The sequence below is a fragment of the Etheostoma spectabile genome, chromosome 15 (genome assembly GCF_008692095.1).
Source record: "Etheostoma spectabile isolate EspeVRDwgs_2016 chromosome 15, UIUC_Espe_1.0, whole genome shotgun sequence".
Classification (NCBI taxonomy): domain Eukaryota; kingdom Metazoa; phylum Chordata; class Actinopteri; order Perciformes; family Percidae; genus Etheostoma; species Etheostoma spectabile.
In genome coordinates, this window is record NC_045747.1 from 28,199,381 (window position 1) to 28,211,296 (window position 11,916).

Consider the following 11,916-nt stretch of genomic DNA (forward strand, 5'->3'; position numbering starts at 1 on the left):
TGACAACCCAATCACTGCCTACAATACACTTAAAGTTGCCAGAAACTTCATCCAACTTCCAAGTCCTATTTCATAAATCCTCGAGTCCAAGTCAAATCACAAGGCCAAAAAATAGCGACTCGAGGACACGAGGACTCCATCACTAGTTAAAGCAAAAATAAATGGGATGAAATAACGTGTTGAATGAAGTGTTTTAAAATAAATGTGTTTTAGAGGGAATTTGTTTTGCTTCCTGGCAGGAACCTACTGCTTGATGAACTTACTGACAGCTATCATCTATAACCAGTTCAGAGGATATTTACTGGTGAGTCACACACACAGTATGACTTCATGCTGCTGAGGAGCATTTCATCACCCTGGGAGTTATCTTCAGGGTTTCCGCGGGATCTTAAAAAGTCTAAAATTCGCTGAAGTTAATTAACTTCGCAAGTACTTTTGTGACTCTGCATTCTGTTGTTCTTGTATGTTGTGATCTACAGTTGGTCTTTGTTCTGATCATATGCATCAGACATCATTAATGTGGGCCAATCATGTGAGAGGGTTTTTTATTTACTAAACATCTCATGACTGCTGTTACTTAATTACTCCCAGCTGGAAAAGCAGGTGTGTCCATGGGAAAAAACAAGCCTCGGCAGTGGAAGGTCTGACATTGATAAGTAATTTCACAAGCCAGAGCATACGCCCAACATTGAGTCATTAATCTGTGCATAACATAATATAAGAAAAATCATTCACAAACTACAATTTTTAAAGCCAGGGCTCTAGATTGAAAGCCTGATATAACAGAATGTGAGTTTATGCTGTAATGGACCATAGAATTAAAACATGTGGTTTCAATGTGGACCTTTTATCTTTAAGGGTCTGAGTGTGTGTCTTTTGGCTACACAGTTTACTATAGACTTATTATAGGAGCTGAAGCTGAACTTCCAAAGTTCAAGAACCCCAAAATGTCTGTCGTATGCACAGCAAAAATGATCGAAAAATTAAAAAGCCAAACATGTCCCTAGTGATGCACAAGGGTTAAGACTGGGTCTAAGTCTTAACCAACTGCTCCAAACAGCTTAAATTATAATAAATGATTGATTAATAATGTAATAACAATAACTTATAACAATGACTTATTTCACCCTTAAATTGCTGAAAACGACAAAAACAAGCGCCAGATGGGAAAAGGATATTTTACAATAACTTAAAATGCACCACAAGGCTGGCAAGTGTCAGGTAAACGCACCGTCTGTGTTTTTCCGACAACGGCAGCTGTTACGTCCCGGTGTTGAAATCCTTTATAGGGAAATACAGTCACATTTTACATCGCTTAACGTAAGCTGTCATCATTTTAACCATTGTGGCTATTCCACATTATATTATTATGTTATTATTTATGTTATTCCATTAGACACTGGAATTTTCGTTCTTATTCGGTCTTGTTACTACCGTTTACATTGGGACCGGTGCCGCGTTGGCCCCGCGTTGCAGTACCCAACCCTGCTTACTGCGCATGTGCGACTCCCGACAAATATGGTACAGAAGTGAGTTGCCTCACTCTGTAGCTAGAACAAAGCTCAACGCACAGGGTGAAAAGTACAACAAATATGTGATGTTTTCTGAAAACTAAATCAGATAAACATATTGTGGTACATCCTTTTAATACAATTAGGAACCTTAAAATGAGCCTAACATGAGCATTTTAACAACTATAGCACGTTCGAAAGGAAACCAGCGGCTGCCCTGAAGGGTAGGAAAAAGGAAAAGTCATCAGAAATGTAAAGCAACTAACTACACTGCTTCTACTTTAGTTCACTTGCAGCTTACTAATATGACTCCCAGGCCACCGGTTCACCAGAGAGAGACAGTGGAACAGATTGCTGAGCTAATACTGCCATCTGCTGGAATATATCAGGGGTCTAACTGGAATATATTCTGACAGTTTACTATGGTTGACGGATTTGGGGAAAAAATCTCATCTGGGAATTTTTCTGAAGGATATTATGATTGAATTTGCGATTTTTCTTAATAGCTTAGCTAAAGTTCAACACTCACTGTCTAACAAATAAAACATGTCATGGAGCATTATAACATGAGACACCATCAAAACTTATGCAATGATGAGAACATAGATAGGGATTGCCAGCAATAAGTGTTTTTTTTTTAATAAGAATGGAACATTGAACAGTCATTTATTACAAAAGCCAGCTATTATAAAATCAAAACAATTCTTTAAGGAATATCAGTACTTTTCTACAAACCGAAATGTCTTAGCGGCCTCAGTTCAACAGCAGCATCTACACATTGCACCGCCTACCATCATGTTAAATAAAGTAATGAAAAAAAGATGTAAGATTCACTGAAATTAGGACATCTCTGTAAACAATCTGTGATATGTGACATATCACAGATAGAGGAATAAAAAAGAATTAATGGTTCAGCCCTACAATGTACCTCCTCAAACATTACAAATGCAGTCATCATTATCTGTACAGTGTCAATAAAAAGGCCTTGCCATTCTATTAAAACCCACACCTGTCAGGGCTTTATTAAAGCCTGTTACAGACTAAAACAGTGTGCATTGCACACAATAGTGATTGAAAAAGCTTAAAGATAGATACATAACATCAAAGGAAACCAATTGATTAATGTCAAAACTATTGTCCTAAAAGAAAAGTCTGTTTTCAGACCCTGCCAGGTGTATCAACCTCTTGTCTGTATGTGCTATGGATTATTGCATTTATGTTCATGTAGAAGTTAAACCACTGGAAAAGATATGTTCTAATACAAACTGATGTGGTCATTAGTAAGCTTTTCACGGAAGGCTTGTATCATGTGGACTCGCCAACTGTTTTGTCATTACTTAGAATTCCTCATGGGGGAGACACAAACTATGCACTGTAGCTTTAAACTCTTATCTTAATTAGCTCACTTACTATCTTCTAAATCTTAACAGCCCTTTACAAAGAGGTGTCAAACATATGGCCCGTGGGCCAGAACTGGTCCTCCCAAGGGTCCAATCAGGCCCGCTAGATGACTTTGCAATGTGTAATTAGAGAACTTTAATCTCAGTGAATTTCTGAGTCCATTTTCCATAAATGTAAGACTTTATTTAATCTTTTTTTCTAATTGTTTCTCGGAAGATTACTGTCTCCAGGGTCTATAATATTATTTATTACCAAAAATGGCCTTAGAATGTTGTTGTATTTGCCAACATCAAGCTGACAAGAAACTCTGTGGCAGAGTGGTTCACTGGTCTGGCCCACTTGAAATCAAATAAGGGGTCTGTGGCCCATGAACTAAAATGAGTTTGACACCCCTGCAAGACAAGTAAGAAGTGTACAGTCAGATCATTTTTACTGTTCATGTCTTGGTCCAGATGTCGGTCCAAACGTCCATCATCAGGAGACGACTGGGGATCCGAGCTGCTTTCCAAGTCCTCAGCTGCCGGGGAACCCAGCGGGCTGTTGAGTAAGAGCCACACACGCATCATATTAGTTCAAAAAGCTGTATTGTTTGCTTCTTCCAGAGGAGTAGATGAGCCAACACAGTTTACAGTAAACAGGCTCTTTAAGAATATTCTCCTACGAAATATAAAATGGACAGCTGGAGACAGTTGAGTTGTTTTCTCTGTCAGGGAGCATGTGCAGGTTGATGTGGTGCTGAAGGTGATGTCCAGGGTCCAGATGAAGAGCTACTACAGAGCAGCCATCACTACGGTCCGAACACAAACACACACACAACAAATTAAAGGCCCACGCTCCATGTGTCTTCTGAGTATCTTTGTTATACCTCCGTGCCGGTGACAGCCGCGTCCGGAGGCATAATGTTCTTGGGTTGTCCGTCTTAACGCAACATCTCCGGAATGTCTTGAGGGAATCCCTTCATATCATTGCATTCACTTTATTTCATTCAATATATTCAGACGTTCATTCCATATGTTCAGACTTCACACAATATAAATATATGTTTATAGCATAAGATTACATCAAAAATCGTAGCATAAACTAAGCTTTTGAGTGGGTTAAAACGATCAGATGTTCTTCACCTTGACTGTTTTCTTTGACCCATGTGGAGTTCAGGAGACGCAGCAGTATGCAGATGTGGGCTACATGGATCGAGGGCAGTTCACCAAGATTTTCGATGCTCTGGATAAAGAGCACGTTAAAGAGGTAGAGCTGTGCTGCTCAAAGATTCTTCACTTTGACATCTGTTTCATGTTTCTTACTGTGTGTGTGTGTGTGTGTGTGTGTGTGTGTGTGTGTGTGTGTGTGTGTGTGTGTGTTCCTCCCAGCACCCTCCCTTGCCCCAGTACAACTCTCCACTTCTGCAGAGATGCCAGGTGATCTTCAGTCACTACTATCTCACAATACTTGGCAACGCAGTGGCACTGGCCAATGTCATTTGCGTATGTGTAAGTAACACACACACACACACACACACATGCATACTGACTAAGCTATGGCTGTATAACCTTTGTGTGTTGTGTTTCAGACCGTCCTGGTGTTGAATTCTGAAAAGTCCACAGCAGAGAGAGACAACTTCAACATAGAGGTGAACACATAACAGTCATATAATGTCTTACAGAGGTTCATGGTCCACAGAGGGAGGTTCTACATCACTTTGGTGACCCCCTGTCCTTTCCTGTAGCACCACCATCAGGTCAAAATGAGCTCTTAACCCAGTTGTTTCCAAACCTTTTCATGTCAAGCCCCCCTAAACTGACACAAATCAGACCCCCATATGAGAGTTTTGCTTCCCAGGGGCCCCCATCTGATAGGAATTTTGCTTTTTATGTTCTTTATGATATAGAATGAATGAAACCCATGACCAAAATAAGAAACCCATGTCCAAAAGTCATGCAATCTGTTATGGTGTTACTTATGGATGGAATTAAAGTGAACATCTTAGTGAAAATAATTATTACGCTTTTTGCTGGGGACCCCCTGGAACTCCCTTGAGGACCCCTGGGAGTCTCCGGCCCCCACTTTGGGAACACTTTTTTAGTAAAAATGTATGCCTGAAACTGACTGTGACTGTGTTGAATCCTGATTAGTATTTTAATATGACCATTTATACCCATACAAGTATGTAAAAATGAAAATGAACATTGAATTCTTGCATTTTAATTTACATTTTTATTTAAAGCTACATTGTGTAAGAAGTTCTCTTCTAGCGTTGAGATCATAAATCGCAATCAACTTTCTTTCGCCACGCAGTTCAAAGTATGTATTGCAGCTACGGTAGCCGTATTTCAAGATGGCGCATGACTATGGAAAGTCTACCTCAGTTTATGCAAGCGCAAATGTAAAATTTCAAGCCAATAGGAATACTTGAAATTGATGGTGGTGGTCAGTATTCATAAAAAAGGACAAGTTTGTGAACATGCAACACAGATTTTGATAATGAACAACTACAAATGTTACACAGTGTAGCTTTAAAATGCACATACAGTACATTTGTAAAAAATGATATTACTAACGTTGAATTACGTTTTAATTTTCACATTTTCTTTGTCATTTCAATAACGTCCCCTGTAGGCTTCCATAAAGTTTGCTTATACTTGTCAAAATGATGACGTTTTGAATTTGTAGTATGATAGTAACTTGTGTTGATTTTACAATATTAAGGATTTACACCGCTTGCATTGTTGGAACTTATAACAAAAGTAGAGAGATTGAGTGCTCTTTAAACGGCCTCTTTTTAAGGTCCCTGTTAGAACAAAATACGTCTTTAAATGACTTATCATCTCATATTTTTGGGGGGTAAAATGAACATTGCAGGGTGGTTGAAAATGGGAACGTAACCTACCTGATGAACTAACTTCCCTCCTCCACTTTCCCACTCTCAGATCATCAACCTGTGCTTCATCCTGTACTATCTGTTTGAAATGTGCGTGAAGATCTTTGCGTTCGGCTGGAGAGGATACCTGTCCTACAGGAACAACATCTTCGATGGCTTCCTCACCATCCTGCTCCTGGTAACCCTGTTCTCCTCACTCACTCTTATCATTGTCATATTTAACGTCTATATGGACGCCAATTCATTTTTGGAAATGTTCCGGTGTATCCAGATATTCAGCCCGTCCTTTACCTTATCATACCTGGTGGTAGGGCTGCACAATATATTGCTTTTTTTCATAGAGCCCAACTGATATATCTGCAGGCCGATATTAGGCATTCCTGATTCCTGGTAACGTCATTTATGCACATCGGAGTATGAATGTGTGTGAATGTTTATCTGATGAGCAGGTGGCACCTTGTACGGCAGCCTCCGCCACAGTGTATGAATGTGTGTGAATGGTGAATGTTTCCTGTACTATGTAAAAGCGCTTTGAGTAGTTGCTAAGACTAGAAAAGCGCTATATAAATACAGCACATTTAATGGCCGATTAAAAAAAAAAAAAAAATGCATTCGTCAGAATCATTTATAATGGCAAAGAAATGTATCTAATAAAATATTTTTTAAAACATAAAAACGGACTGTCAACCATGTTATGAGTGTTGGAGTTGCATAGTCTGTCCACCAGAGGGCGCTCTACAACGCCCCTGTTGGTGACACTGATTTCTTTTTTTGTTGTTGATGTGTTTTTGTTCAAAGGACAAGGTTGAAAGTTTCATATCTTAAGTTTTATTTTATTTATCAGAACTTTAATGTATTTGTATGTTCCTCTGTTCTGTTGTGACAGTAAAACAAATTATTATCATATTATTTTAGTGAGAACTCATAAATCACTACAAATAACTAATGCTAGTGAAATCTGTTTATGTTTTGTAACGCATTTTTGGATTATTTTTTTATATGTATATTATGGCCAATATATCAGCATATCACATTTTTAAATAACCAAATATTCATATCGGTATTGGCCTTAAACGGCCAGGCTCTATTTTTTTTATCCTCATCGCAATATCAAGTGTCCCAGTAAAGACATCGCATCATATCTCAAAAGATTTTTGTGTTAGTTGACAGAAAATATCAGCAGAAAGCTGCACTTTCAAATGTGACTGTCGTTCATTTTTAAGTGGTACCTTTTACATTTAATGTAATCACTTTTGATATTCATCACTGATCGTATGTGTTTATTTCTCCATCAGGTCCTACAGATCACCATATATGTCACCTACAGGCTTCCGTATTCTCAATGGTACGTTTGCGTTTACTTTCAATTCTTTCTGTATATTCATCATTAGGGCTGCAACTATTAATATTACTAAAATTATTTTCATTGCTGATTAATCTGTTTATTCACTTGATGAATCAATGATTTGCTTGGTCTATAAAATCCTTTTTAGTTTCAGTGTTTCCCAAAGTCCAAGATGACGTCCTCAAATGTCTTGTTTTGTCCACAACTCAAAGTTTGCTGTCACAGAGGAGAGAAGAAACTAGAAGATATTCACATTTAACAAGCTGCAGTCGCAGAATTTTTATTCTTTTTTTAAATAAAAACGACTCAAACTTATCGATTATCAGAATAGTTGGAGATAAACTTAATTGTTGACTAATCAATTCATGGATGAATATTTGCAGCTCTATTTAACTTTTTGTCCTCCTGTGAGGATTGCTTTTATTTTCTGCAGTCTTGATTCCCATTAACGTCACAGGAATATATATTTAAAAAAAGTTCTACGTTTCAAATGTAACCTTTGTTTAACAATGTGATCACCTTAGAGAAGGGAAACCTGTCCAAGACAAACAGACTAAATATTAAACAACAAAGCACGTACACAAAGAGAAATCCACACGTGAGACAAAATCTGAGACAAAATGAACAGCTAACAACATAGACAAATAGCATCAGAGGCAAATATTAATAATATTAAATTCAGACTGTTCCTAGAGGCTGGAGCACAAATCTTTTTCTTTACTTTTTCTTGTTCATTTTCTTTTCCCATGTCTACATGAACATTGGAAACAGACGGCAATTACACATCTTTGGATCAAACGTCCAGATTTCAAAGATAAATTATAATGAAATACAAAGACACTCTTTAACTGTTTAACCAGACTTACTGACATTCCTGTATTTGTGTGTGTGTGTGTGTGTGTGTGTGTGTGTGTGTGTGTGTGTGTGTGTGTGTGTGGGTGTGTGGGTGTGGGTGTGTTTCCAACAGGGACCCATCTTCTCATGGCGTGATGTCTCTGTGGGAGATGCTTCGGTTGATCAACATGTTGATTGTGTTCCGCTTCCTGCGCATTATCCCAGATATCAAGGTACACAGCAGGCAGAGAAATGCTTAGCCAAAACATAACTGTAACAAAAACAAAAGGATATCCAGTAAAACACTACATGGTTGCTATTAGGCAGTAGGGGTACACTGATACATCAATCTTTATCAATATATATTCACTCCAAACGATCCAATATTATCCTTACAATGTGAAAATGTTAATACATATCGTCATCTTTAAGATGCCCCTTTCATTTTAAAATTCCCATTTCATATTTATTCTTTTTATTAAGAGTTGTTTTGTTGTTGTTGATCTCATTAATAAATTGCCAAGTCATATGTTAATAGCTTTTTGTAAAAATATGAATAAATGTAAGAACTGATTGTGTTGAATGGGCTCATGTATCGTCTTGTATCGCTCACAGGCCGCTGAATTGAATCAATTTGAAATTGTATTGTGGTATATGTGAATATTGTATCGTTGTCCAAAGAATCGATATAATATCATATTGTGATAAATTGTGCGATTTATTGGGCAGAAACCTAGTATCTCCATATTTGTCATATTTCAATTTTTCCATAAACCAATGCTGTTAGACACCCTTTATGTCTGTCTGTGGCTTTTTGACAAATATTTAAACAGTGACGAGGCGATGTCCTCTGACTCTGACGAAAGTAAATGAATAGCTCAATGAAATGTTTTCAAATTAGCATTTCTTTTTATCATTTTCTAAAAAAGCAGCTGTTGGATATACAAGGTTTTGGCTCAACAGCAAGGTTAAGTGAAACACTGTTGTGTATAGCCACGATAACTGGCACACAAGACGGATGTTTGTGCAGCCTCATCACACCCCCCCTCCCCATACATTTTCATCTTGTCATCCAGCTCATGGCTTTGGTCGCCAGCACTCTGTTGGACCTGGTGAAAAACCTCCGAGCCTTCGCAGGGATACTGATGGTGAGTGACTACAGCATACTCTGCTTCAGACAGCTGATTTACACACACTGTTATAAATAAGCAAGCTTTTCTGTCAATGCAGTCCTATCACAGACACATTGTGTGATTACAGGCAGAAAAAAGGTTTTCATTTATATACAGTATATGTATTTTAAAATGCTGATTAATGTTCAATTGTGTGAAAACCTTGTCTCAGTGGTCATGTTCACGCTTTTAAATAGGCCGAATGAGGATGTAGGCTCCTCATCTTCAGCTTATAAAGCTGTTGGAAACTCTTGATCTCATTGTTTGGTCTTCCTGCCTAAAGCTATAGTGGGTAACTTTTTTATATTAATGAACGTCATTCAAACCATTGCCAAATGAGTTGCTGCAAAGCTAATTAAGACCAATTATTACTTTTTGTCTAAACCCAATGTGACAACATAACAACATAAAACATAGAAAAGCAGCAAATCTTCACATTTAATGCTATTGTGCATGACTATATAATCTCCGTTATATTGTAGCCAATGTGAAATGAGATACAAAGCTAATTAAATCAGCTCCACACAACTCTCTCTGTATTTCTCACAATGGCTACCAGGGCTTTAAATTAACACCCGCCAACCCGTCAAATGCTGGTAAAAGTTAACTTTGGCAGGGAACATTGGGTAGTTACGTGCCAATTTGGCCGGTGATGAATGAAGCAAACAACACTGCGTCTGTTTGAATCGGCTAGATGCAGAAATGATGCAACAAGTCTGTTTTCTGCCAAGAAATTTGGTCAGTTTTGTGCGTGTGTTTGGCTTGGATACGTAACTGCTTGTAAATCCTACATTTCCCATGAACACCATGTCTTGACATGTCGTACAACCATTGGTGATTACGAGCTACGCTGAAACGGAGAAGGTGCACAGGACGTCACAAAACAAACCAGAGCAGCTAAAATTAAAGAAAAATTCAAACTTAAGAAACCAGAAGAGCAAAAGATGAAGGCTGAAGAGACAGGGGGAACAGAGAATAAAAGAGGTGGCAAAAGAAATAAAATGTGGCTAGTGGTCAATCTGATTGGCTAGTAATTTTAAAAACATACTAGCCATGCTGGCAGGTGACCAAAGAACGTAATTTTAAGCCCTGATGGCTATGTTTAAAAAATGATGTCGTCATTTTCGAGAACAGAAAACCAAGTGAAGATAATTACCTCTTCTGAAGTTTTTTTACTCCTCCGTGTATCCTTGGCTACTAGCAACTGCGTGGAGGAGGGCTGGGGGGTGCTGTGCAATCACGGAAGGCTTGTATACTGTGAATGCTCCAACAGTTTTGTTGTCATTACTTAGAATTCCTCATGGGGGGAGACAGAAACAACACACTATAGCTTTAAACCAGGCTGCTTACCACAGCCCAAAAGCTACTGTAAGTGTAAGTGTTGGAGATTCAAGGTTTTCGTCTGACACCGGTGAGGTGCAGAGCAGTGAGCATGTGCTGTGAGTATGCCTAACAGGGCGACTGGTGGCTGTCTGTTTGATACTCTGTGTGCAGGTGGTGTACTATGTGTTTGCTGTTTTTGGGATCTGGCTGTTTGAAGGAGCCATTAAACCTCCTCCAGAGATGAGGTATGATGTCATCGGCGGGAAGAACACATGATCTGGTCCCAACACAACGCGTTGGGACATGAAGCAGAAACACTAAATCATCTTCAGAACCCTAAATCCCTGATTGTGTATTATAATATGTGTGTGTGTGTGTCTCTCTCCCAGTGTGCCCTCCAATTCCTCCATGGGGAACATCACCTCCAGCATGGAGTGTGGCACCTATGAGCAGCTGGGCTACTGGCCAAATAACTTTGATGACTTTGCGGTGAGTAACATAACAGTCCAGTCTTCATTGTTTCTTTTGATTTCAGGTATTTGTGTTTCACACATCTCCTCATATCAGCATGACCTCTCACCTAAAATTTACAACCGCAGAGGGCCAATTTTGTAATTGTCTCCATCTGTTGCAAGTCCGATCGAAATTGACTGTCACTTTCCCTTTTAGCTTTTAGTAGCTTTTACTTTGTTTAATTTCCTTCTTTTCGGTGATGGTCCTGCCACAAACATAACTACAGCAGATAACTTCTTAAACAAAATTACAAAATACAAAAAGGTCTATATTAAGAAATCTCCTGCTACCTTTTATCTGGCTGGATATACAAACAGGCTTTTCCAGTGTTAAACCGAAATTTGTAACCCGTCAGAATGTGTGCAATGTAGTGCCGTCTAGAGCTGAACGATGTTGTGTTTTAGCATCGACATCACGATGCGCGCATGCACAATAGTTACATCATAGGACGTTGCGATGTTGAAGCTAATCCTTTTTTGCTGCTTGATAGAAAAGTAAACTTTCACCGTTCTCCTTTTACATGAGTATGTAAAAGTATGTACGGCCGACCCTCCCCCTTTAAGACAGGTAGCCATGTGGGCAGCGTGTGAATGTGACGTTAGTCCGACGGGGTTTGTTGTTATGGGAAGTGAGGCTCTCTGTGTGTAGAAAAGTACCATAGACAGCAGCTTCCGCTGACACAGTGATGTTCATAGTTTTTGTTGGGTAGTCAGTGAAGCTACAGTAGTCAGTGTTTTATGTTCACTGCAAATACGGAATAAATCACCTGATTAATGCAACATAATCACAACACTGCTACCAGCAGAAAGCTGCTACCAGCCAGGCTACAGCTAATATAGCTAGCCTAAAGAAACAAGCAGAAAGATGCTACCAGCCAGGCTAAAGCTAATATAGTTAGCCTAAAGAAGCAAGCAGAAAGCTGCTACCAGCCAGGCTAAAGCT

At 38.8% G+C, this 11,916-nt stretch overlaps 1 protein-coding gene across 3 annotated transcripts in view; it reads left to right on the plus strand.

Moving 5' to 3' along the window:
* The window catches only part of tpcn2 (two pore segment channel 2), a 224,090-nt gene that overhangs the window by 17,981 nt on the left and 194,193 nt on the right, over positions 1-11,916 (plus strand). For all 3 annotated transcript variants that reach the window (XM_032538251.1, XM_032538250.1, XM_032538252.1), the window contains exons 10-21: positions 240-304; positions 3,365-3,456; positions 3,623-3,704; positions 4,068-4,157; positions 4,280-4,399; positions 4,480-4,539; positions 5,837-5,965; positions 7,083-7,132; positions 8,100-8,199; positions 9,043-9,114; positions 10,633-10,706; positions 10,851-10,950. In XM_032538251.1, the coding sequence (XP_032394142.1) occupies positions 240-304; positions 3,365-3,456; positions 3,623-3,704; positions 4,068-4,157; positions 4,280-4,399; positions 4,480-4,539; positions 5,837-5,965; positions 7,083-7,132; positions 8,100-8,199; positions 9,043-9,114; positions 10,633-10,706; positions 10,851-10,950 (1,034 nt within the window). The remainder of the gene's footprint in view (positions 1-239; positions 305-3,364; positions 3,457-3,622; positions 3,705-4,067; positions 4,158-4,279; positions 4,400-4,479; positions 4,540-5,836; positions 5,966-7,082; positions 7,133-8,099; positions 8,200-9,042; positions 9,115-10,632; positions 10,707-10,850; positions 10,951-11,916) is intronic.